Source organism: Curcuma longa, chromosome 18 (genome assembly GCF_044706935.1).
Source record: "Curcuma longa cultivar G26 ecotype Majalengka, Jawa Barat chromosome 18, ITB_CL_G26_1.1, whole genome shotgun sequence".
Lineage (NCBI taxonomy): Eukaryota > Viridiplantae > Streptophyta > Magnoliopsida > Zingiberales > Zingiberaceae > Curcuma > Curcuma longa.
The window spans coordinates 791,698-819,133 of record NC_133878.1 but is presented as its reverse complement, the minus strand read 5'-3'; the positions used below and the strand labels follow the sequence as shown (position 1 = coordinate 819,133).

Here is a 27,436-nt window from a genome sequence, read left to right as displayed (position 1 = left end):
CCACGAGGGTGTCGATCTCTTCAGGCGCGGCAGTTTTGCCTTTTTCTTCCGCCATCAAAAACTTCGGGTGAGCAGTTTTGCCCTTTTCTTCCGCCATCAAGAACTCCAGGTGACCATTCTTCTTCCCGAGGGTGAGTATTCAGTTAAAATCGAATCGAACCGAACCGAATAAATCAAAAATTGAATAAACTGATTTTTTTCGAACCAACCGAATCGACCGAATTTCCCAATAAAAATCGAACAAATCGAACCGATATTTTATCGGTTAATTCGGTTTTCGACCGAATTAACCGAATTAACCGAATTTTTTTAAATATTATAAAAATTTTATTAATAAATTAGAGATTTATATATTTATTTACTTAAAATTTATAAATTATTATTTTTATTTAATTAATTCGGTTTATTCGGTTTAACCGAATAAGAAAATTTAAAATCGAAACTGAACCGAATTAACCGATTTTTTTTTAAAAAATAACCGAACTTCCGAAATAACCGAACCGAATTAAAAATTAATTCGATTTGATCAATTTATTTGGTTTAACCGAATTTTTGCTCACCCCTACTTCTTCCTACCTATCCCTTATTTATAAGTAAACCACCACCCCCCACCGCGATTTTTTCTGTCAAAATTTCAAAAAGCACATCATATTTTTATATTTATCAAAGAGCCTACTTTTTTTTAAAAATATTTTTTAATAAAAAATATACATATTTTCTTAAAATTATATACACCCTTGTAAAAAATATTGAATCCGCTTTGATAATTTATAATTTTAGTAGTTAAAATATCTATAGTATAAGACTGTCATTATATAATTTATAATTTTAGTAGTTAAAATATCTATAGTATAAGACTGTCATTATCATTGAGGTGTTTTTGACTAAAATTAAATTATCATTAAATTTGTCATGCTTTTAAAAAAAGATTTAGTCCTCCCCCGTAATCCTTATTTACTTATAAATCCAGATGGCCACCGTCACGAACCTCTCCATCCGCTCCCTATCATTCTCGTCGTCCCTCAGCAGCAGATCCAGCCTCCCTTCCTTGTAGCAATCGTAGGCCCAGTACACCAGCACCGCGTCCTCCTCCACCTCCTCCGAATCCTTCTCCGTCTCGAGATTCCTGCGGCAGCACACGATCTCCAGTAACATCACGCCGAAGCTGTACACGTACGTCCACTTTCTTCGTGATCGCCATGCTCTTGAACCACTCCGGCGCCACGTACCCCCTCGTTCCCCGTATCCCCGTGTTGGTTCGCGTCTGGTCCGTCCGGAGCAGCTTCGCGAGGCCGAAGTCGGAGATCCTGGCGGTGAGGTTGTCGTCGAGGAGAACGTTCTGTGGTTTGACGTCGCAGTGGATGATAGGGGCGCTGCAGTCTTCGTGGAGGTACATGAGCCCCCTCGCGATCCCCACCGCGATCGAAGCCCTCTGCTGCCACGGAGGCCTCTCGCAGCCGAAGAGGAACTCCTGCAACGACCCTCTGCTCATGTATTCATACACCAGCAACCGATGCGTCCCCTCGTCGCAGTAGCCGATCAGCTTCACCAAGTTCTTGTGGTGCGTCAGCCCGATCGATCTCACCTCATTGGTGAACTCTTTATCGCCGTTGTCGTCGATCATCTTCCCCAACCTGTCCAATCTCTTCACGGCGACGAGTTTTGCGCTCCCGCTCGACGACGGCAATTGCCCTTTGTATACGACGCCAAAGGCGCCTCTGCCGAGCTCTTCTTTGAAGTCCTTCGTTGCCTGCTCCAGTTCTTTGTAGGAGAAAGCCCGCAAATTTAGCTCCGTTACGCTCCTCTGCTTCTGTGATTTGTTTCTACGGGAGCAAACGATACTGGCGTTCGTCACTCAGTCAAGGATAAACTCTATGGTGCTAAGGTGGCAGTGATCGACGTAAAAGGGTTGATGTGGCAGGCAAAGAGTGGCATAAATCAGATTTGGATCTGAATATCGAGGTAGTTGGATCATGGCTTTAATTAACTTTTTTCCTGCTCTGAGCATCTTACTATCATATTGATGCCTTATTCTAAATAAATTTTTTTTCACCAATAATGTTTTCCTATAATTGAAGGCATTCTGCCTCTTGAAACACATTGATCTTGTTTTCATTTTTATTATAGTTGTGATATGCTTTATGCTTGCTGTGATTTCCAACACATTAGTTTTAGTCATTTTTTTTTTTGAAAAAAGGCTCAAGTGTGGATGTTGTCACTCTTAATATAGTTATCAGAATCATACGATTTACAATTCAAATCACGTAATTCGATTTGTACTCAAAATGGTTCAAACTGTATGGGTGAATCATTTGTTTGTCTCATTTGACATGATTCAAACCGACCAATCAATTGAATTCTCGGATATGCACTTAGTCATTAATTAATTCTAATCAAATAAATAAAAAAAAATATGTATAATCTTCAATTTACATATACATTTTATAGTTAGATTAATTAGTTTGCAGGACCATCTCAAGATTTTATTTTATGAGATCTAGGCTAAATTTTTTTAGATCTTTAATATATATTTTTTAAATATAAAATTTTTTCATCCTTTTTCATTCGAATTTGGAACTGACAATGGTAGATTTAAATTTTTTAAAAATAGAATATTAATTTAAAAATAAATTTTTAAAAATAGAATATTAATTTATACAAAATTTAGTTTTCTAGTTATTAATTTAAAAATAAATTTTTAAAAATAGAATATTAATTTATACAAAATTTAGTTTTCTAGTTATTAATTTAAAAATAAATTTTTATATAAAATTTAATTTTCTAGTTTTTTTAAGATGCAAAATTATTAATTAAAATTTTATATTCAAGTTTTGTTAATAAATTTTTTCAATTGATAAAATTATTAAATTATTTAATCTTTCTTAAGCACACAGTATTGATTGATTTGTTAGCTCTTGAGAGAATGAAGATATAAAATAAGATTAAAAAAATTTACTTGTATTGACGTATAAATATAATTTTATATTTTTATAATAATATAATAATTATAATTAATATAAAATTAATTATTCTTACCGTTGTTTTTAAAATGATACATCAAATATTAATTCAGCCATGCATTAATTTTCATGCATGCAACAACTTCTCATGCATACAGGCATGAGCAGTGCATTAAATGTACGAAACAATATCAAATTCTCATGCGTAACCATACAGATGTGATGTGACCCTGTAGAAATTGAAACACCGCAATCTCGTGAAATAAATGCACTGTTCGATTGATATAAAAAAATTTTCATTAAAATAATTTTTTTAATAATAATGGGCCCCAATTTTATTGGGGCCTAGGCATAGGCCTTAATTATGCCTTGAGCCAGCTCTGTTAGTTTGAGATTACTAAAGCATGATTAAAAAGAGCTAAGACCAATGTCACATGAGGAACTAAATTAATGACTGAGTACAAGAGTAATAAAATGCCAAGGTGCATAGTAACTTAGGTGAAAATGTTTAGAATGATATTTATAATAAGGGATAGAATTGCTCAACGTGGCCTCCTCTTTTTTAGTATAAGATGGAATTTATCATTCTAGCAGTTTCACACGGTCGATTCCAAATCTCTCCATTTTCTCCACTTGCTGTACGATGTATTGAATTCTTGGGTCCTTGCTCGCAACGCCATCGGTCTGGGCTCAGCCTTGGTTTGGTCATGCAACCCAGTCTATTAGACGAGGAGGCCGGTTGACTTCCAGTTTGATGCTTTTGTTATCGGAGTAATGCAAACTTGTGCCATGTGGCTCCGGAGTTTTCTCTCCCTCGTGAGAAGTATGAAACTAAAAGATAAGTCAGCAAATGTTGCTTTATTTTTATTTTTTTATGTTTTCCTTTTGTGACGTGAAAATAAAGAAAGCTCTAAATTAAAACGAAATAGGAAAGTAATGGAGAGATGGATATGAAAATTTGTACCCGGATTAACTTTTAGATTCGTGTTTTTGATCAAATGCAATTTTGGATTATGCAACGTAAAATCCTCTCGAATTCGAACGCGGTCCGTTAAGCCCGCTAATTATAGCCGCTGATCGCCGCCGCCTCGTGCTCTAGTGGAGCGTCGACGATTATAATTCGAGATTCGACGAGTCAAGAAAGACTCGTGGTGGAATATCGGCGTCGAGTTTGGGGAAAAGGCACGTTTAACCGACGGCTAGCAACGACGCTCCGTTCCCTCCTTACGTCACTCCTGCTCCGTAGCATAACACGATCTGCCTCCCCTCGTCGTCTTCCTCTTCCTCTTCTTCGGCGTCCCTTCCGTCTCCGATCGCCCACTTCCACATCGCGTGCTGCGTGGCGGAGCTCCAATCACGTCGCGGGATCGGATCTCTTGCGGATCAGCCGATTCGTTTGGATCTGGTCCCGTCCCCATGCTGTCGAATCACCTCCAGAACGGGATCGAGACGGCCAAGCTCGTCTGGTCCCGCCTGCCGAGCTCCGAGGATGGCGCTGCTTCCGAGGTCGAGTTTGCTAACCGGAGCAACGACGGCGCCGGCTCCGAGAGCCTCGATTATGAGGTCGTCGAGAATCACGCTTACCGGGAACAGCAGGTGCGCTGTACCCTAGGATTCTCGGTCTTGCAAAATTAACGGGATTTCTAGTGATATATCTATCTTACAAAGACGAGATATTTGGCTCTTTTCTTGCAGGCGCAGAGAGGAACGCTCTGGGTTTCGTATTATGTAGTCCTCAGATGGTTGTTCTCTCTACTGATTGGCATCGGTATGACGTTTTGAACGTGTCTTGCATGCCAATTAAATGAATTCCTTGGTGGTCGTCTGAACTCTGAATGACTCGACACATTCTGTTCACAATTCCAGATCAAAGTTATATAATAGTAATTTTAAGTACGGATAAGCGCTGTTAGTTCTGAGTGTATAAGAAGGCATGAATCTTAATCTTAGTTGTTATAATTTACCCACGAACAACTTGTTTAAAAAAGATGGATTTGGAGAATTCCAAATCCTTATTTAAGTGTATCCCTTTTTTTTTTTGGAATGATAATATCATCATCAAGCCTTGTTCTCCCAACTATTTAACATCTCATACATAAATCTTATCTCACTAATGTATTCAAGGCTATATCACTTGGAACGATAACATATAGGAATCCAAAATTCCAAGAATAAGAAATTTTTTATTTACAAATCCTAGAGAACATGCTGGGGATTTCTAAGTTTTCATCCACTTTCTTTGCTACTTAAGAGAAACATCGAAGGAGAATCTACAAAAGTACTTTGAGAAATATAATTCCTAGTCTTCCAGGAGTTTACTTTTTCAATTCTTGCATTCATTTCTGTTAGAGAACTAAAATTCAATTCTTGTAAAAATTGGTTCTTGCACTAAGGAAATGGATCAAGAATCAACCATACTTGGAGATGTTGTGGTCCTTACTAGTTATCTGAATAATGTATCAACTTCTTGGAGTGGGTCATGTATCTTTCCTTAGTGTATCTTCAAACTACTTAAGGACACGAGTTTGTGTGCTCAAGAACGACCACTTATGTTGAGATGTTTTTGCCCTTAGTGTGTTCTCAAACTACTTGAGGCAAGTTTGTATGCTCAAGAATAAGCACATGCTTATTTACTGGCAATGTTATTTGACCATTTTCTATGTTCATCATCATTAGTTTCATGCATATGGGAGCTGAAGGCTATCCTGGTGCAGAGGAAGAATACCATTAGGTGTATATCAAGTAACATAAAGATTGCTGTTAAAGTTCCATCCTTTGGAAAATAAAAGAAACATGAAGCATAGAAATAAAGTTGCTCTAGGAGAAAACTTCATAAGTTGGTTAAAGCTTTGTTTGTAGAATCCCTGCATTCTCAATAGCTATACCATTGTGGATCAGTCTCAAAGTGAGGTAGAAGAGCTATCAACAAAAATTTTAAAAGTGACACAAAGGCCGCAAAAGGTGTAAAAATACGAAGTTGGAGCAGGTAGAATGTCATAGGATCAATTCATCTTGTAGAGAGTTGGGGTGGGGCTTCTAGTGAGGATTGCCGAGATTGAAGTTGTGAAGCCAGCAATGCAAGTGGAAAAGCAAGGAGAAAAAATGGAAAAGGAGGTGATGAGATTGATAAATCTACCCATAGTTATTTAAGGCATGAGACGCTGAAAAGTACATATGTATTATGGGACCTGAGGCGCACGATGCAAGATGAGGAGCATGCCTTACTGAAGTAAGACACTTTGGGTATAAAATTTTACAATTCAAACATATATAAGGAATTTCTGTCAAAATATTTCACTAACAAAATTATAGTTCATAAAATATTAAACAATAATGTAAATATAAAATTCACTAACAAATGAATACGTTATGCACATAATTCAAATTATTATTTTTTATCTAAATCATCAAAATCTTCATCATCTTCCTCAATCATATCATTATCATCATCACCAACCGAATCTTCATCGATTTCCTCAAGACCGATTTCTTCCTCATCTTCAACAAGGTGCACACTTAAGGCGCACAAGCACAAGAGGCTCGCTTGGCTGCGACTTATGCTTAGGGGTAGCTAGGTGAGCGCCTTTAATAACTGTGAATCTACCAAGTTGAATAATAATAAGTTAGTGAAACTTGAAGGTTGATGTGGATTGAGAATTGATCAAGACTACAAATCTTAGTGAGCAACAAATGATTTTATTAATGCAAATGAGTAACTAGAAAGTACAATGTGAACAATGATGCAATTTGCTGTCGAAATGTAGAGAAAGAAGAATCTATAAACAATAGGCTTCTCGTACTAGCGAAGGTCAAACTCCTAATCCAACTTGCACACCTCTTAGTTATTGTACAAGGAAATTCATCCTAGTGTCAACCAGTGGGTTTCAAGGAAGACAATGGATACATAGTTGTAGACTAGTAGAATGAAGTTCGTAGTTGTCTTGATAAATTAAAATTTTGAGTCTTTTTATGGTGGTGTACACATCGTGCATCCTGATATTTTCAAAAACATTATATGAAAGTAATACACCATATCTTAAGAGTTGCGGTCAATTACTGCATGCCATAGATGGTACTATTGCAATGTTCAGAAGTATTGGTGTTGCACATGAAGTATGCCCAAAATGGAGAGAAACCATTTTCATGTTGTATTAAGTATGTTTGTAGCTATGTTCGACTTGTTTCTTTCCATGCATACTTGATTTAACCATAAGTCTGTGACTGCAGACTTTCGTAATTAAGCAAGAATGGTCAAAAGAACACTATCATGGCAGAAGAGCAAATGGACTAATAAAGTAATATGGTCATAGCTGCATTCCCTTTGTTTCCTCTTGTGCATGCTGGATTTTATGCCAAGTGGTCGAGTCCTTGTGATAAATTATGAATGCAAACTTACATAACTAAGCCAAAATAGACAGGCTGCTTATAGTAAATGGCTTGAGATTTAGGTCCCATCTAGCTCATATTGGGTGACATGTCCCATTTTGCTCACACATTGAGATGGAAAACATCACATCTACCTCCTTTCAAGCTGTTAATGATCATTGTACAATGATCTCAATGAGGAAAAATAGAGGTCTGGTGAGGTGCTTGTGGTGGTTGCAAGGATAGCTTACTAAGCAAAATCAAACAACCTGCTTATAGTGAATAGTATGAAACTTCGGTGTTGTCTCACCCATATCTGGTGAGGTGTCCTGTGCTCTCACACCGAGATGTGCATGACATTGAAATGTGACATCATGCCTACTTCCTTTCTGTCGTCAGTGACTATCCAGTGGCAATCTTGGTGGGAAGAATAGAGGAAGGTCTAACAAGGCCATTGTGGTGGTTGGGTAGGATAGCGAGCTTTTTCTCTGCCAAACCCACCGAGTACCCTCCTCCTCCTCCTCCCTTTTCCCCCTCTTTTGCTTTTGAACCTCCCTCTCTGTTGCTGGTTCCAGGTTAGCATGGTTGATCTATAGCATTTTTCAGCCAGGTTGGCACCAGTACCAAACTGTTTAGTCTAGGACTTGAACTGGTTCTGGTACTGGCATTTTGAATCTTGTTATAATGCACTCATGAAATAAGGGTTTAATTGTGCTAATGACCTGCAGAGTGCAAAAAAAGAAGAAAAATATTACAATTTTTTTCTGGTTACTGGCGACTGATTTATGCAGAATTTAATGTTAGTAACACCAATACAAAATCAGTTACTAAAATCATGCTTAAATAGTTAAATCTATATTGGTTTGAGTTTTATTTTTCTGTGGTATTTACCAAATACTACATTTACCATCTTTTCCCTCAGGTACTGCTTTGGCTGCTGTATTCATTAATCTAGCTGTTGAAAACTTTTCGGGCTGGAAATATGCTGCAACTTTCTCTATAATACAGCACTCATATTTTGCTGGCTTTTTGGTGTTCATATTATTCAACTTGGGTCTTGTTTTATCTTCTGTTTTCATTGTGACAAAGTTTGCACCAGCAGCTGCAGGCTCTGGTATACCCGAGATTAAGGGTTACTTAAATGGTAAGCAGGACCTATATTCAAAGTTGTATGCTATCACTTAGAATGAAAGTAAATAACTGAGGTATGTGCAGGAGTTGATACACCTGGAATCCTTCTTTTCAGAACTTTGATTGGGAAGGTATTTTTTCTTTCTATGGTGTTGGTTGTTATTGTTGAGATAGAAGTATTAATGCCTTTTCTCTAATCTAGATTTTTGGAAGCATTGGCTCTGTGGGAGGTGGACTTGCTCTGGGTAAAGAAGGACCACTGGTCCATACTGGTGCTTGTATTGCTTCTCTTCTCGGACAAGTAATTTTTTTCTTTTCAAACTAATTTATGCTTAACTAGTATAATGTGTATATTAAGCTTTTGAAGCATCACTTACAAGTTACAATAATCTTTCTGCCTTATTTTAACACAGCTGTAATCTTAGTCCACCTCTTTTAAGTTTTAACACCTGTAGTCCTAATTAGCTCTAAGTGCTTTGTGGGCTAGATCTTACTTGTCCGGTTTGCCTAGTTAAACCAATGGACTGTGGGTTGCCTTGACAAACTTGCTTGTAAATACCTATAGATGCATCCTTCAAAATTTTTTTTTGTTATCCTATATGTTTTTCAATGTTGAAATGTCTTTAGGGGTTTCTATAAAAATGTTTTTAGGAATGTTTCTTGGTTCAGTAGGATTTCCATTAAGAAAATGGATCTTTTCATTACATGAATGTACTGATTTAATTCATTAAGATGTTTATCTCAGAGTTGAACAATTCAAAATCAACTTTGCAAACTCTTTTATTGAATCTGCATGGAGAATTTTGTTCCTTTCTGTTGTTTATCTGGATGATTAAATTAACTGAGTAGATCATGCTAATTTTGTTCTTTTTGTATTATGTAGGGTGGAACCAAGAAGTACCACTTAAGTTCAAAGTGGGTACGGATTTTTGAGAGTGATCGTGATCGGCGTGATCTTGTATGTTACATTATTGAGTTAATAATATTTTGGTTTCTCGTTCACTTTATCAGGAAATATTGTATTGTACAATTACTTTCTGTTGCTCTCTGAAGATCAGCTTTATTTAATACATTTAATTGCTTCTATCAATTGGTTTGTGAAACTTGGTGTTTCTTTAGATGCTCTTGACTGTTTGCTAAATTTTTGAAAAGGTGACATGTGGATGTGCAGCTGGGGTTGCTGCTGCTTTTCGAGCTCCAGTTGGCGGTGTATTGTTTGCCTTGGAAGAAGTTACATCTTGGTAATTAAACTAACCTTTTTTTTACTATTCTCCTTAGTGTTCACAATTATGTTTTTCTTCTTTGTAATCATTTCTAATGATACAAAATGTTGCTATTTATGACTAACCAATAGATGCAAATAACAATGGCGAAGATCAATTAAAAATTTTCTTGACAAGTGAGCTCTTTTGTATATGTATTTTTTAAAAAAGTAATTTCAAGTAATTGCTAAGGGTAAATTATCCTACAATTGAGATTTTCTTGATAATCTCATTGGTGCAGTAGGATATCTTGGGAGTTGATAATCTCAACCAAGGATTGAAATTTCGAGCTATTTTGCTTGATATCGGCGAAAATTTTCATTCCGCTAGCAGACTGGTACTAGCACTAGCGTTCCAGCCAGGATACCGTCCGGAGGCGTCGTATGGGTTGCACGCGCCCTCGGTCGTGCGTGCCCAATCGCGGTTACGACATTGATTTTTTTTTAAAACTTATATTTTAATAATTAACTCCTATCTATAGTTGGGGATAATTTAAATAGGCTTAATTAAAGCCTCATAAAATTATTCTATTATTTTTATTAAAAAAATTTATTTTTTTAGTTAATATATTTTATACTTTAAAAATACCAAAACTATACTGGCATGGTATGATACGGTCTCGAAACTGTATCGTTTCGGTTCGAGACCGAAACGTCAGCACGGTTCGATATTTTAAACCTTGATCTCAACCTTTCTTTTAGGTTCAATCGTCATAAGATTGGTTGGACTTCATTGGCTTGAAATTTGCTGTTTTAAGGGAAACAGCTTTAATAGGGAAATCTATCTGTGACTTGATGCCTCAATGGACGTATTGGAATTATCCAATTACTACCACCAGCTGTAGGTCAAATGGGTAAAGCCAGTCTTAGGCTAAGAGTATCTAAGATCACTGAAGCACCAAATAATGATCATGCTTGTGTTGAATGACTCACCTTGATTTGAATTAGATAATCTTGTAAACCATAAATCAACTACTTAATCATGTTTAGTTTCTTTCACTTTTGAATATGTACTTAATCATGTTTAGTTTCTTTCACTTTTGAATATGCACCTCAATTATAATATCTTCATTGTTGCAGCATATGAGTTATCGTGAATTTCACATAGGCTTCCAACTAATCTGCAATGCAGATGCAGTGATCCATGTGGAATTTCGTTAGATGAAAACCATTTAATCACTAAAACCAAAAACCTCCAACTTTCTTTAAAATGGATCCGTTAATAATTTGTGTTATCAACACTCTTCCTTGTTTTGGAGGTGGATATATCTGGCCCAAGTCTATCATATGGATTGACTTGAGTGGGCACTTTTGGAATATTGACATTAGTAAGATTCTAACAGAGGCTTGTTTGCTCTAGTGCCAAGTTAAAGGATAAAATCCATATCTAATTAAAATTAACAAGTAAAATAATACACCACATATGAATGGATTCCGGGCCTAATACTCCTAGGCTGATTAGCAATTTGGTACTAAAACTTATTTGTTCTAACAATCTCCCTCATGTTCAAGCATATATATCGCTTATGCTTAGCTTGTTGCACAGAATATATTATTCTGAAGTAGATATTTGATAAGTAGTAACTTTACTTAGTCTGCAACAAAAAAATGCTCTAATGCTTGTTGCATAGAATACATTATCTTGAAGTAGATATTTTAAGCGGCAACTTCACATAGTCTGCAACGAAGAATGCTTTAATGTTTTGATGTCTATTCTTCTTGTAGAGTAAGCATTTCTTCAAAGAGCATTTAAGATATTATAAAATTCTTATACTACTTCTGAATGATACTTTTAATGGGTTTTAAATTAACTCACTGAATGAACCACAAGGCAGATATCTGTCGTAGGATAGTAAGATAAATTTCTCAGAAGTTGTCGATGATGAGAGCAATTTTTGAAGTCATCATCACCTTCTCATCATAGTTTATGACTCAAAGTTATGATATCGTAGGTTTGCATCTATCTAGTTTTTTTTTTATTGTAGGCAATCCATCACACACTTCCTTTTTAACTGTAAGTGCAATTTCGATTCCACCAAAATCATGTGACTTCTCCATGTCTTTGGGGACAACTTTAACTTTCACATACCAACTTCAGCAATTTCTTACATGCGGCATCATTGTAAACAATGTAAGCAGCCATTCTTGTGGCATTATGCCCAACAAACACTAGTTTTACTCACTTATAGTTGAATATTAGTGTTGCCTAAGATAATTTCTCGATTTCATTCAGTGACTTTGTCTGAGGCCATAAGTTGCCATTTTGCTCTTGCATAGTTTGGTCTCCTTTATACCTTAGTGTTCTTCCTTGTCTACCTCAACAACAAGGTCACCATCCGAAGAAACAATTTTCTCATCTTTGATTGATTGCTAAAGAATTCAAACACAAAATAAAGACCATCAAATGGTGAAGATGTCCTAAAACATTCAATATTGTATGTCTAACTATATTTAGCAAAATAATTGAGTGGTGTACCAATTTTTCCATTTGGAATATCTAGCTGTGATACCCAACGTCATAAAGTAGATTGACTCCAGGAGGTAGAGAAACTAGATCCAACTGTAAACATCTCATTGATGACATGTTTCTATTGGATATCACCAAGGGCATCATGAAATGGGCTCAGTATTGTCACAACGGATACAAACAAAGACAAAATTGTAAAAAGGTGATATCAAATGTGTGAGAGGAGCATGAGGGATGCATGGTGAGGGCGGGCCTACCCTTTTGAAGAGTCATATGAAGCTAATTGTGTTGATTATAGAGATGGGCTAGTGAAGGCTGAGGATCTACTGAAGGGAGTTTCCTTCATTGATGATAACCTTATAATGGAGGAAAGATGATGTCGAATAGCTGGTAGAGGAAGTGTTATGAATGCAGGTCGAGATGGCAAGAAGGCCAAAAGATATGGCAATTCCAAAGGAGTGTGATTTCAGTAGATAAACAAGAGCAATAAGGCAATGAATCATAACAATTGTACCCTTCTGTGTGAGTACCTAAGAAAATACAAGTGGAGGAATAACTTAGGTTGTAGTGCCCTAGTATAAGAACATGGAGAAAATATAAACAAGCATAGTTCCCTAATAATAAAGAAAACTATGATGTTAAGGATAGTGGTATAAGGTAGTTCTACCACTGAGCACAGGATGGAACCTTAAGAAGATATACTTAAGGTGAGAATGGTCTTCTATATTGCTGTTGTGGTCATATTGAACATAAGGAAATGAACTTCCTCTATGAACACTAGCATGCTCATCACCTCCACACTCTCATCCAACATGAGTAACAACATCTGAAGAAGAATGGAGACTGCAGGTGCAAATGCATGAGAAGCATAAAGTGCACGAGCTAAAGTATTGGAAAGAAGAGTTATTGTGGCATTTGCAAGCGTGTGTGATTGAATAGCACCGTGAGAGTTTTCAAGAGTTCAAAACTAGATAAAACATTGTTGATTTGGAATCTCCATGCTGGTGCTTCAGAAAGAACATGGATATAGGATGATATATGGCAAATATTTTTCCCTTGCTTTGGAGAAGGACAAAGTATTTGTGTTACGATCAATTATCTTGATTTCAATTAAAATTTTTATATCCAATAAATCTGAGAGCCATTCTTCTCATGAGAATACATAAAATAGATATAATTCCATGTCTTCTTCAATACAAGAAGCATCATGGAACAAGCTATGGTTGTTTCCCTGGAATTGAATAGCTAAACAAAGTGACATCAGAACTCTTTCATCCAGTTACGAGCGTCCTAGGCTGTGATGTGAGGTGACTATCCTTTCCATGAATCAACAAGAATCTAAATGATCCACGCACATGAAGATAATTGGAACCATTTAGTTTGATATTGATTCTGTTTGGTCACTTGGATCTGAAGCAATTGATATACAAGGATTCCAAGAGAGATGCGTTGGTGATTTCATTAGAATATCCAGTTAGGCTGAAATTGTAACACAGAACAATGATGTTCTCCATGTTAAGCTATTGTATATCATGATTAAAAAATTGTTTTAAGCGTTTAAAATGCTCATTAGCAAGTTCTGTATGTATTGATAATCAACATTAGATAAGACTAGTGATGATTTCAAACTAAATGAACATGAAATTTCATTTTGGTTCGATTTTGTTACTGATGCTGGAATAAGAACAAATAACTTGAAAACTTTGGTCTTATTTACTATTGAAGGTGGAGAAGTCAGCTTATGTGGAGAGTGTTCTTTACATCGGCTGTCGTGGCTGTGGTGGTAAGATCAGCAATGAACTGGTGCAAGAGTGGGAAATGCGGACATTTTGGTTCTGGTGGCTTCATTATCTGGGACATATCAGGGTCGGTATTCCATCTGATTATCCACTGACATTTTCTTTTCAGAATGCTTGATCAATTGATTCTGAATTATGATAAATGCTTACTTAAAGTGGTCAAGAAGACTACTCTTTTCAGGAATTTCTTCCTATGGCTATTATTGGGGTGATTGGCGGTCTTCTAGGTAAGCCTTTCACGATCCAAAGTTTTTATGAATCTCCAAGTGTTGAAATCACGTATACAAATTTTGCTTAACCTATTGATTGTCAAATGGCTTTTGCTGTGCTCTGTCATTCTCCAGGAGCCCTATTTAATCAGCTTACACTTTATATAACAAGTTGGCGCAGAAATTCTTTGCATAAGAAGGGAAACAGAGTCAAGGTATGCTATAGGGTAGTATTTCTTGAAATATTTTCTAGGTTAACGTCTCTGTACTCCTTTGAGTTTAGTGATATTCCATTTACTCCCTTTCAATTTCAAGACTTCCACCTTTAATCCCTACTTTCAACATGTTATATAAGTTAATACAAATTAGGTAGACTTAAAAGATTATAAAATCCTATGTCAATTTCTTTAATATTACCATGCATGCAAACAAGGGATATTTTGTATTTTCCTTTTTGTACTTTTACTTTCCACACTGGTTTAAGAGGTAATAAAGTGAATATTTAGATTTTATTTTATTTTTGGGTGGGAGGACATGGAATTTGCCTATTCTCCAAGGCTTTAGTCAATTTTTTACTATTTTTTAATATGGTCTTTTGATGCCTTATTATCAAGTGCTGTTTATATACCTGAAGTGGATGACTCTTGTGCTTGTCTCAGATTTTGGAAGTTTGCATAATATCCCTTGTAACCTCTGCTATCTCTTTTGGCTTACCGCTTCTAAGAAGATGTAGCCAATGCCCTGATTCAGAAGGCATTGAATGCCCCCGCCCACCTGGGACAGATGGAAATTTCGTGAATGTAAGATCTCTTTTGTATCTATTCCACCTTGCTTATCAAGTATTATAACCACTTTGCAACCTTTCTTTCTTCTAGCAAACCCGAAAATCTTCCATATATATTTTTGTTTAACAATTGTATCTCTGTATACAGTTTCACTGTGCTAGGGATAGAGAATACAATGATTTGGCAACAATCTTCTTCAATACACAGGTGTCTTACCAATACCTTATGGTTTGTTCAGGAAAGGAACTTCTTTAAATTTGCCCTGGTTTTTCATACCTTGATATTTCTGTGGCAGGATGATGCTATACGAAATTTATTTAGTGCAAAAACATTCCATGAGTACAGTGCACAAAGCCTTGTCATCTTTTTGGTATTACTTTTATCATTTTGTTCAATCAAGCACTCATGTTTGCTTTATTTTGTTGTTCCTCAATTATAGATGTTACATTCTGCAAAATTTGAGATAGGTTGCAGTTTAAGATTGGTTATTTGGAAGCTACCAAAGCATGGAGTAAAATCTTGGTCCTATATCAGTACCTTTCCTATGACGGACCAGTATGGTATTAGAGTAGTATATCTTGGGCATCGGCCCATCCAATGTTTGATGCTTTTTACTATGTCTTTGTCCCAAAATACCTTATTTAAATGTCTGTTTGAACTAGTGAATTGATTAAAATTTGAATGAAACAGGACAATGCTTTTCTTGTCTCCATGGTCTTTTTTGTTTATATCTACCACTTCAATGTTGAATTGTAGTGAATCAGTTCATCCCCTCCTCATCGCTACACGAGAATCTAACAAGAAGACAAATCACCTACATCAGATATCACCAAGATGATGATAGTTCCCATAATCCGTTTTGCATGAGACTTGGTCGAGTGGTTATTAAAGTATTTGAAAACTTAGATTAATGCTGGATGAATTTTGGGATTGCCAATCAGCTTCTTGGTAATTTCAGGAACAATAATGAAACTAGTTATTTACTATTCCTAGTTTAGCTTCCTATTGTAACTGCAAAATTAATAGAATAGGTATTTGTAGGTGCATTTTGAATATGTGAAGATAAATATTCATTTTGTTTCCTAAGTAGTTGCAACTTTAAACTATTAGTTTTTTGAGGGTTATATCATTACTAATTCCTGATAAAATAGGATGGTGAAGGGGTCCTTAAGCAACTTGTCCAAGTTAAGTATTTGTTTGTTTTACATTTGACACGCTGCCACTGGGCTTCCACATTTGAATTAAAGTCTGCATAATTTATTGTGAAAGAAATGATAAATGAGCAGTTTAGAAATTTATAGTGAGTTATTGTGAACTTGGAAGATAAATGTTTGGGAGTCGTGGGGGCCTACATAAGCATTTAATGACTCTCAACATCCAAATGGTGGCCAACACATTCACTGAATTCTTGTATGAAAACTGAATAACTCGTGATCTTAGAACACTTTTGATTGTCAAATAACTAAAATTGCTCAGATTTATCTTAAAGCTGGAATTAATAATTTTAACCAAAATAAACCTCAGATCAAACTGAAAAAAATAAAATTAAGATAATGCAACACCTAGTCACTAGTGATATTGTAGCCTGATCTAGCATATTGATTTGTTGAGGACTAATAAATTATATATTACAGAAAAAACACAAATCCTAGAATGATACTAAAATCTAGTTTAGTGCACTTGATATTGAACTAGATTGTAAATCATAATCGCATTCGATTGGATTGTCCTAAACCAAAATTTTAATATCAACAATTTGGTAAAAACATGAGGCCACAAGTTTTTTCCATTATATATCTCAAAAAATCAAATTGCAACCAATTGAAAATTCAATTCAGCTTAAATTTAACCATATTGATTGGAATTGTCAAGGTTGACTAAATCATTATAAATCTTTAGTTTGATTTCCTTTTAGTTTATTGGCAATTGAACCAAATAGGAAAATCATTGAAGTTTTATAAAGTTTGATGTAAATTCGTAATGACAATTTCATTTGTTATATTATTTTTTAATATAAAATTTATGTAAAAAAATAATTTCAAAAATAATACTTAAAAAATTGTTATTTCAATTCGGTTTAAATGGAACTAAATCAAACCAAATATATAAGTTTGTTCTAGTTTTAATTTAATTTATATATCTACTCGATTTGGTTGAATTTGTAAAAGTTGACAAAAAAATTTGATCTAAAGTTAGTCTAGTTCAGTTTGGTTCAAATTGAACTAACTCTCTATGCCTAGATGCTTAACAATATTAGTATGCGTCTTTCATATAATGTAATTAAGAGTGTTCACTTAAATTAATCTCACAAAGATAAACTTATTATATGCTCTTAAAATCAATAGAATTGGCATATGAGTCAAATTCAAACTGAGCTGAAACTATTCAATTTGATTGAGTTTAGTTTGAGTTAAAGCAAGTTACTGACCAAATATGATATTTTTTTAGTTTAAATATTAATTTCCAGTGACATATTTTTTTAATTTACAAACAAATTAAAATTGAATTGAAATTTGGAGATGTTTCAACAAACTGAAACAAACACAATGATTTGCTTGAAAACGAATTGAAAATATATTAAATTAGGCTCAAATAAAATAAAAAATTGAACAAGGATAGGTTAAAATGATTTTTTTTTCATATCATTCTTGTAAAATCAAAGAAAATTGAAATAATAACTGAACAAAATTGAACTTGAATTAAAAATTTCAATTTAGTTCGGTATAGGTTAGATTAATTTTTAAAATTTTCAAATTTAATGTGTCTTATTTTTTTAAAGAAAAATTACCTGTGCTTTGAGTGGTTATTATACTATCTGGTACGCTATTAATTTGTGTATATGCCCTTCAAACTTAAATTGATATGTATCTTTCTAGTTTTGATCAGTTTGTCCTAGTGAAGAATTGAAAATGGTCTTTATTTTTCTGTATTTAATGTTTCTAGTACTTATGATTCTTTTGCGATTCATGATATCCTACGTTTGACTGTGAACCTGATATGTCTGTTATTTCCAACCAACTTCAATAAAAAACACATCACGTGAATAGTTTTACTCTGATTCTTTTCCAGGTTATGTTTTATTCCCTGGCAGTAGTGACATTTGGGACTGCTGTTCCAGCTGGACAATTTGTGCCGGGTATAATGATTGGATCAACTTATGGACGTCTTGTCGGAATGTTTGTGGTCAAATTCTACCAAAAACTAAATGTTGAGGAAGGAACGTAAGTGCTTCTTCTTTTCAGTTTTCTCTTGTGCTGTTTGAGTACTTTTTCCCGTAAATTCTCCAAACAAGATTTTGACGAGAACATCCACAGAGAACACCTTACCTACTACCTTAATATAGTTGTGGCCCTATAAAGTGAACATGTTGTGAGATGTGACTTAAAATACTAAAATTCAATCCAGAACTAGTTGGAGGAAACATAAAGCCAGTCTTCTGGTTTCTAACAAACAGGTTATGGCCAGGGCAGTTAGATAAATAGGTAAAATGCATAGCTGCATTTGTGCCATGCAGCATTGACCAGTTTAATGGCACATGATATATTTGAAATTGCTTGATATCAGATTAGAAGAGTAGATCTGACTGAAGTTAAGTAGCAGATGCGACAAAAGAGGATAGCAAGGTAAGGGGCAGCTTTCATGATCAGATTTCTAAGGACATCTTATATAAGATCTAAGTACAATGAGGACACATAAAAGAATAGTAAAAAACTTGTGAATACTTTTTTCATTAACTATATGTTAACTGAAGCCTACTAATTTTTTCAGCTAAATGGTTTACCAATTTGATTTTAGCACTATTTTTTTTTCTGTCTCAAAAGCAATCTCATAGTCCAGAGGCATCTAAAGTTCCATCAAGTGCTAGCTTATTCTATCCACTTAATAAATGCTTTTTTTTTCTTTTTGGTTTTAACCGAGGTGTCTTCACATCACCTTGCATGTGAAACTATTTCCCATTCAGAGTGTGAGGGAAAAGGTTAAACCATTCTCTCAACAGTGTTATTATATGGATTCAAACACTTAACCTTTAGCCAGAAGCCCTCAGGATACTGATGCACTACCAACAGTGTTATTATATGGATTCAAACACTTAACCTTCTTTAATCTGGTATCTAACAAACCGCTTATTTATAATTTCTCTCTGTTGAACTTAGTTGCTAATACACCACCAAAGACCAAATTCACCAAAGAAAAAATTTATTACAAATAATATGGTTAACATTGAGGAGGGAGGGGAAGCGGAGGGATCTCTTTAAAGGTAATCAACGAAAAATTGGAAACCAGTTGTAGGAAAGAAACAATCCTGTACCTATTGAACTCATTCAAACTTGGAATGCATTTCTATTTTCTAAACAAGAAAATTACCAAATCAGAAAAATACCTTGATTAACTTATTCTCTTGAACAAAAAGATCTACCAAAATAAACTTATTAGAACTAAAAAATTAATTTCCTCATATGAATGACTAATGAAAGCAAAGAACCAACCAACTATTCTGATTCAACATATTAAGATAGTCTGTTTAGAACCTCAACAGTTTTGGCACTACTTTGGACAGTCATTCAAATTAATTAATATATCAAACAAACATCATAAACTCATAATATGCTCAAGACAATGATTGATTATGCAATCAAAAGATCAAAATACCATAGACTTAGCCTATAAAGAATGCATCATTAGTGTAAATGAAATAGTTGTGGGATAGGGAGAACAGATAAGAGAAGACAAGATATCCAATAATGACCATAAGTAAAAACATTTTTTAGGATCATGAGACCATATGGTTGCTCTCCTTGATGAATCATTGTGAATCTTAGATGAACTGCAATCTACCTACACAGTTAGAGGAGCCATGGCCAATTGGATGGGGAGTTCAGGGGTGGGGGTTTGGCAGCCTGGGGCAGAGAGATTGACGATTGAACAGCAATGGAATCCAACAAACAACTATGAGTTGGCACCTATGCCTGATTGATGGTGGAGGAAATAGGGGCAGTCTCACTGATTCTGATAAACCTGACAGGGTAGGTTGTGATTCAACAGTGTTTCTATCAGGGTGCAAGCCTGCATCTGTTCCAGCTGGGATTTCATGATCCTATGGCCTGATTTGCATTTTTGATAACCTTAGTTGTGTGTACTAGTGAGCCTGAACAGAAGCTATTATATGATCTTAGTGTGCTTTACAGAATGATCTGAAATATTGCTCTTGTACATTTTGTGTTACTTTCTCTCTCTCGTCCTCCTCCTCCTCCAGTGTTTTCTTTGTTAACATTTCAGTTATATTCTGACACAATCAAGTACAATGATGGCATCTGTGTGCATATAGTCTTGGTATTTTTAAAGTTAAAACTTAAATTTGTTTGTGGTAAGGGTAGTTCTCTATGCGGTAATTTTAAAATCTATCAGTTTCTGGGTTCAACATTTCATTATCTTATTGAAGGGATGTGTTAATTGGGTAGTTATATGATTCTAGTTGTTTTTTTTTTAATATCAAGAACCAATAGTTAGTGATGTGTGTCCTTTACTCCTGAAATTTATTTCCTTCTCAGATATGCTCTACTTGGTGCTGCTTCTTTTCTTGGTGGTTCCATGCGGATGACTGTTTCTTTATGTGTCATTATGGTTGAAATTACAAATAACTTGCAGCTCTTACCCCTTATCATGCTTGTTCTTCTAATATCAAAGGTATGAATTTGTTTGTTTTTGTTGTGAAAAGTAGGGGTAGACACGTCTTTTTCTCTTATGATCTTAGGGTTATATTGGCTATATAAACCCTGTACATATCTTCTTTTGGAGTTAAGATAATTTAACATGGTATCAGAGCGGGTTTTTCCAAAACCCTTATTTTTTCTCCGCCGCCTCCCGCAACCGCTACCTCTCTTCTTTCTTTTCTCTGTTCGACGCTGCGACGGAGAACCATCGCCTCGAATTTTTTTTTCTCTCCTCTTCCGAAGCGTTGCACGCTCGAGCCTCTTTCCTCCGTAGCCATCGCCTCAAGCTTTCCTCTTCCGAAGCACTGCACAGCCACGCGTTGGACGCCGCCTCCCACTCTTCTTCGTTCTGCCGCTACTCACGAAGAGAAAAGGAGTGGTGGCCGACCGCGACGTGTGGAGGGTTGCCGATCAAGGAAGGCCCTGTTCTTCTTCTCCTTCTCCTTTGTGATCGCCGGCTGTGTGGGAGATGCTTGAGAAATTTGTAGCCACAACCTTATTTTATGACGGACACCTCTGGAGAAACTTCTGGTATTTCTGCAGATCCCATGGCTTCTTCTGGACACAAGTACAACCATTTTTCACAATGTCAGGAACTGGAGGATCCGGTCTTCAGATAACCTCGGAGAAATTGACAGAGACAAATTATGCATCTTGGGCAGTTGCTGTTGAACTTTATGTTGAAGGCCATGATAAACTTGATGTTCTTCATGGTACTAAAGTGAAACCAGATGAAAAGGACCCAAATTTTCGTATTTGGAGGCGTGACAATATTCAGTTGATGACTTGGATACTCAATTCTGTCAGTTCTGGCATCAAACAGGTCATTCTTCATAACAAAACAGCTTTTGACATGTGGAAGACTCTGGAGCAAATGTACGGACGCAAGCATGACATGTTGCGTACTTATCAGCTAAGTAGTCAAATCTTTAAACTTGATCAAGGTTCTATGTCTGTCACAAATTATTTTGCTGCTCTGAAGGGGTTGTGGGATGAGTTTGACTATTACAGGATGGAGAATTGGATTTCCACTGATGATCACCAGAGATATCTAAAGCTTCTGGAGAAGGACAGAATTATTAAGTTTCTAGATGGGCTTCATGCAGAGTTTGAGAGTTTAAAAGGACAAATTCTTAGTCTTGATCCTACTCCCTCTCTAGAACAAGTTTACTACAAAGTTCTCAGTGAGGAGGGCAGGAAAAGGACCATGAGCAACAAGGGTATTTCTGCTACCAGCACTCCAATTGGGGAGACTTCTGCTCTTGTCAGTTCTGTAAACAGGTCCAAGCCTGGGGGAACTAAAGGAAAAGGTGATAAATTTTGTCGGCACTGCAAGAGGACTAATCATGATTCAGATTTTTGTTGGGAGAAATATCCAGAGAAGAAACCTGACAAATTCAAACACAGTGACAAGAAGGCCCCTAGTCGTGGGAATGTTGCTGTCAAGAAATTAGTGGAGGAGGAGACTGCTGGTTCCTCTGTGTCTTCTTCTGTTGGGTTGTCCTCTACTGACATTGCCAACCTTCAGCACCTTCTCTCGCGGCTTCAGGCTTCATCTTCTGCCTCTACCCCTCCATCTCAAGCGCACACAGGTATCCGTGGCTTGGGATTGAGTGTTGCTGGTTCAAGCTCTTATAGCCCCTGGGTCATTGACTCAGGAGCTACAGATCATATGACAAACATTGCTAACTCCTTTATTTCCTACTCTTTGTCCTCTGGGCAAGATAAAGTGACCATTGCAAATGGAACCAAAGCCACTGTTGCTGGCAAAGGTTCCATACAACTGGCAGATCATTTTATCCTATCCTCTGCTCTTCATGTTCCTTCTATTTCTCTTAATTTACTTTCTGTTAGCAGCATTACAAAACAACTTCACTGCTCAGTAACCTTTTTTCCTGATCATTGTGTCTTCCAGGATCTCGAGACCAAGCAAACGATTGGGACTGGCCGTGAAGTAGGAGGTCTTTATTACTATCAGCTTGGAACAGCCTCTGCTCTGAAGTCTACAGCACAGTGTTTGGAGAATAAACATCAAGAAATCCTCTTATGGCATTCCCGGTTGGGACATTTATCCTTTAGGTCTTTGAAAGTCTTATTTCCTAGTCTTTTCTCTTCAATTTCTTTTGAGTCACTTCAGTGTGAAGTCTGTCAGTTATCAAAACATTGTAGAACTCAATTTTCTGAGTCCATAAATAAAAGTTCTTCTCCATTTGATCTTGTTCATTCTGATGTGTGGGGGCCCTCTCCTGTGACTTCTTTGGATGGCTATCGATACTTTTCTCTCTTTTATTGATGATTACACCCACTGTACATGGCTTTATTTGATGAAAAGCAGGGAAGAAGTTCCTCGACTCATTCAAACTTTTTGTCAAATGGTAGAAACTCAATTTCATACAAGAGTAAAGACTTTACGTTCTGATAATGCCCGTGAGTACTTTGCTCAGTCTCTAAATACTTTCCTTGAGGATTCAGGAATTCTTCATGAGTCATCCTGTCCCTACACACCACAACAGAATGGAGTGGCTGAAAGAAAGAATCGTCATATCCTTGAAACAGCCCGTGCACTATTATTTCAACGCCACTTACCCAAATATTTCTGGGCTGATGCTGTCCTTGCCGCTGCCTATATCATCAATAGATTGCCATCCAAAGGTCTCGGGTATCGGTGCCCTCTCACTATTCTTCGTCCTGGCACCACGTTGTTCTCCCTTACACCTCGGGTTTTTGGCTCTCTCTGCTTTATTCATGTTCTTGGTCCCAAGTCCTCCAAACTTGATCCTCGTTCTATACGGGGAGTTTTTCTAGGATATTCCACTTGTCAGAAAGGCTACAAGTGCTTTGATCCTATTACTAGGACGAGATATGTCTTGAAGGATGTTACCTTTTTTGAGTCCGAGTCTTATTATTCTCTTCAGCCTCATCCTCAGGGGGAGAATATTACCTCTTCTGTGTCTCCTTGTGTACCTCAAGTGGTCCCATCATCTCCTATTCCACTGGATGCCATGGAAAATAAAATATGTTACATCACTGGGCTCGCAGTCTTCACAAGAAATTATCACTTACAAGCGACGAAGACACAAGCAAGGACCTACTACTGACCGGCTAGCCGAATCAGATGCTCTGGCTCCTGATTCCTTGGAGCAGTCATTAAATATGAATGAGCTGAACCTTCCTGTTGCTGTTAGGAAGGGGGTCAGGTCATGTACTCAACATCCTATCTCCAATCACGTTTCTTACTCTCGTTTGTCTTCTTCATATCATGCCTTTGTTTCACAGTTATCAAACCATGCTATACCTTCTTCTTATTATGAAGCTGTAAAGGATGCTAGGTGGCTGGAAGCAATGAATGAAGAGATAGAGGCTCTTAACAGGAATGGTACTTGGGAATTAGTTGATCCTCCAAAGGGGAAGAACTTGGTTGGTTCTAAATGGGTCTATGCTATCAAGTATAATTCAGAGGGTGAAGTGGTCAGATATAAAGCCAGACTTGTTGCCAAGGGATTCACTCAAACATATGGGGTGGATTACTTGGAGACTTTTGCTCCAGTTGCAAAACTGAATTCGGTCAGAGTAATTCTTTCTCTTGCTGCTCAATATGATTGGCCTCTATTTCAGCTAGATGTTAAAAATGCCTTTTTGAATGGTGACCTTCATGAAGAAGTCTACATGTTGCCACCTCCTGGAATCGAAACAAAAGGAAAAGTTTGCAGGCTAAGAAAAGCTTTGTATGGGCTTAAACAATCTCCCAGAGCATGGTTTGATAGGTTTTGCAAAGCCATGATATTGTTTGGCTTTAAACAAGGAAATGCTGATCATACACTTTTTGTTAAAAAGAAAGAGGGCAGAACTACCATTCTCTTGGTTTATGTTGATGATATGATAGTTACAGGTGATGACGAAGCTGAAATCCAGGCTCTTAAGTCCAAGTTAACATCAGAATTTGAAATTAAAGATCTTGGACTATTGAGGTACTTCCTTGGTATTGAAGTTGCTCGGTCTCAAGAAGGAATTTATATATGTCAGAGAAAGTATGTGTTGGATTTACTCAAGGAGATAGGGAAGTTGGGTTGTCGACCAACATCTACTCCTATAGAAGTAAATCATGATATATTTGTCTATGACTAGGCCTGACATCACTTATGCTGTTAGTGTGGTGAGCCAGTACATGCATGCTCCTAAAACTGTCCATATGAAGGCTGTTGATCGGATTTTAAGGTACTTGAAGTCATGTCCCGGAAAAGGGTTGCTGTTCAAAAGAGGTGGAAGGAAGTGCACGAGGCTTGTGCAAGGAAAAGGATTGCTGTTCCGGAAAAGGGTTGCTGTTCAATCGATTTGCAGGCGCTGATGCCTCTCTCTTTGTTATCTCCGATCGTAGCACTGAAGGAGCGCGCAACAAGGGAAAAGGGTTGCTTATCCCTTTTTCCCTTGTTGCCGGAAAAGGGTTGCTGTTCAAATCGACTGACTTCAATATTGCAAATAATCCAGTACAACATGATCGGACTAAACACATCGAGATTGATCGCCACTTCATTCGGGAGAGGCTTGATTCCGGAGAGCTATGTTTACCTTATGTCAAATCGGAGGATCAACTTGCTGATATGTTTACTAAGGCTATACCCCAAGCTATGTTTAATTCTGTTCTTAGTAAGTTGAACATGTTTGATATATATGTTCAACTTGAGGGGGAGTGTTGTGAAAAGTAGGGATAGACACGTCTTTTTCTCTTATGATCTTAGGGTTATATTGATATAAACCCTGTACATATCTTCTTTTGGAGTTAAGATAATTTAACAGTTTTTAACAAGCATAATGAGTTCAGCAAGCGTGTTAATTTATTTTTCTTCTGTCCAGTCTGTTGGTGATTTTTTTAATAAAGGCCTATATGAAGAACAAGCTCAGTTGAAAGGCATTCCTTTACTTGAATCTCGACCAAAGCTTTATATGCGTAACATGACAGTTAGGGAGGCCTGCAAGAATCAAAAGGTGAATAGCTCTTTTATTCAAATTTTTATTTAACATTTGACTTCTGTTGCGTTGAAAGGTTGTGTCCTTCCCCCGCATAGCTAAAGTTGGGGAAATTGTTTCAGTGTTGCGTAGCATCAAGCACAATGGCTTCCCAGTGAGTAAAAACTAGAGCCTTTTGATATTCATAACTTAATTGATTAGTTATTGTAATTGATTCACATGGTTTATGCTAGGTGGTAGACCAAGGGTATAATGGCGAGACACATGTTATTGGTCTCATTCTTCGCAGGTATCTTCGTTTGTCATCACAAGGAAAACTTTGCTTGTTGGAAGAACTGATCAAAGTGTGGCTTAGTTCTGTAATTGTCTTTGATTTTGCAGCCATTTATTGGTACTTCTACATTCTAAGCTGGATTTTCAAAACAACCCTTTTCCTTGCGAGATGAGAGGAATATCCAACAGGTAGTTGCCTTTATTACTTTAAAATTTTAATCAATTTTTTCTTTACAAATGAGTGACTGCCTATTTCTTTTCATTTCCATTTCTATTTCTAGACACTTGAGTGATTTTGTCAAACCTATTTCAAGCAAAGGAATGTCGATTGAGGAAATTCATGTGACTGAGGATGAAATGGAACTTTATCTCGATCTTGCGCCGTTTCTAAATCCTTGCCCATACATTGTGCCAGAAGACATGTCTTTGGCGAAGGTAAATGGAACTTTTTGTATTTGTGTTGTAACTAGTTTCCTATGCATACTCATCTATGAAATCAATAATGACAGGTGTACAATCTTTTCCGGCAATTAGGACTGAGGCATATATTTGTTGTTCCTCGTCCTTCACGTGTTATGGGTTTAATCACTAGGAAGGATTTGTTAGTCGAGGTGAGATGACAGATTTTGTCATTTATGGGAACCTGGCAGTGACACTAATGTTACATGTTGAATTACAGGAGAGTGATAGTTCTGCCACCATGGAACTTCAATCAACTAGTGTAAGGTCTCGACACCGCTTCACTTTAGTTGCTCAGTGATTCAGAATTTTAGTCTTTCATCAATTGGTATTTTACATGCATAAGTAAAACAGTTGGAAGTCATGTGCATCTATGCCTCCTTAGAAATAAATATTTCTTGTTGGGTACATGGCCAATCAACAAACTTTCTGGTTGCAAAGCTTCTTATTGAAATTTATCCAACCTTGACGATTCCAGACAATTGCAAATGTTAGGATGTGCCCTAATTGCATTTTCATAAACTATCATTAATTGTTTGATATGACATTACCAAACTCAATCTGTTTTTTACCAACCAAATGATAATTATTCTGTTTCTTTCTTTTTTATGAAAAAAAATAGAATCAGTCTGCTAGTTGAAATTGTTTTTGTAGTGTATTCTAATTCATGGCTTCTGTTTGTATTGGCAGAGATCAACATCAATACAGCAGAGCAAATGGTCGACACGCACATCTGGAACACCCTCTTCTTGATAGTCTCCTCTTCCAAGAGTAGCAATATACTATTTTCTTTTTGTTGGCATGGCATCAATATTCTATATATGTTATGATCCATCATGCAATGGAGCACATTATCATATACTGGATCATTCTCAATGTGTAATATAGAGAAAACTGGAAATTCTTCTTTCGTTATTATTTTGCCTTAATATCTTTATAATAGGGAGACTAGATGGTGGAATTATTTTGTAGGGCCAAAAACTCACGAGTAGCCACAGATTCAGTACATAGAAATGTAAAGCTTCGACAAGCAATAAGTGGTTGAAAAGAT

The 27,436-nt window shown here is 36.4% G+C and overlaps 3 protein-coding genes across 3 annotated transcripts; 2 read left to right on the top strand and 1 right to left on the bottom strand.

The window, feature by feature from the left end:
• Positions 1 to 954: 954 nt before the first annotated feature.
• LOC141812310 (G-type lectin S-receptor-like serine/threonine-protein kinase LECRK4) lies at positions 955 to 4,289 on the bottom strand. The gene is given in 3 exon segments (XM_074700352.1): positions 955 to 1,176; positions 1,178 to 1,841; positions 4,189 to 4,289. Coding segments are annotated over 3 exon segments (987 nt in total).
• LOC141812090 (chloride channel protein CLC-d) lies at positions 4,105 to 27,300 on the top strand. The gene is made up of 23 exons (XM_074700137.1): positions 4,105 to 4,556; positions 4,656 to 4,728; positions 8,248 to 8,469; positions 8,541 to 8,587; positions 8,659 to 8,757; positions 9,340 to 9,414; positions 9,609 to 9,697; positions 13,910 to 14,050; positions 14,140 to 14,210; positions 14,328 to 14,407; positions 14,852 to 14,992; positions 15,125 to 15,184; positions 15,273 to 15,347; positions 18,047 to 18,198; positions 20,527 to 20,662; positions 25,540 to 25,671; positions 25,730 to 25,807; positions 25,887 to 25,942; positions 26,035 to 26,115; positions 26,208 to 26,361; positions 26,436 to 26,537; positions 26,606 to 26,652; positions 27,076 to 27,300. The coding sequence occupies exons 1-23, from the start codon at positions 4,377 to 4,379 to the stop codon at positions 27,158 to 27,160; spliced, it is 2,376 nt and encodes a 791-aa protein (XP_074556238.1). The 5' UTR covers positions 4,105 to 4,376; the 3' UTR covers positions 27,161 to 27,300.
• On the top strand, positions 21,272 to 22,515 carry LOC141812092 (uncharacterized; the record flags this gene model as incomplete). The annotated part of the gene is made up of 2 exons (XM_074700138.1): positions 21,272 to 22,283; positions 22,415 to 22,515. Coding segments are annotated over exons 1-2 (1,110 nt in total), but the record flags the coding sequence as incomplete, so codon positions are not given.
• Positions 27,301 to 27,436: the final 136 nt, after the last annotated feature.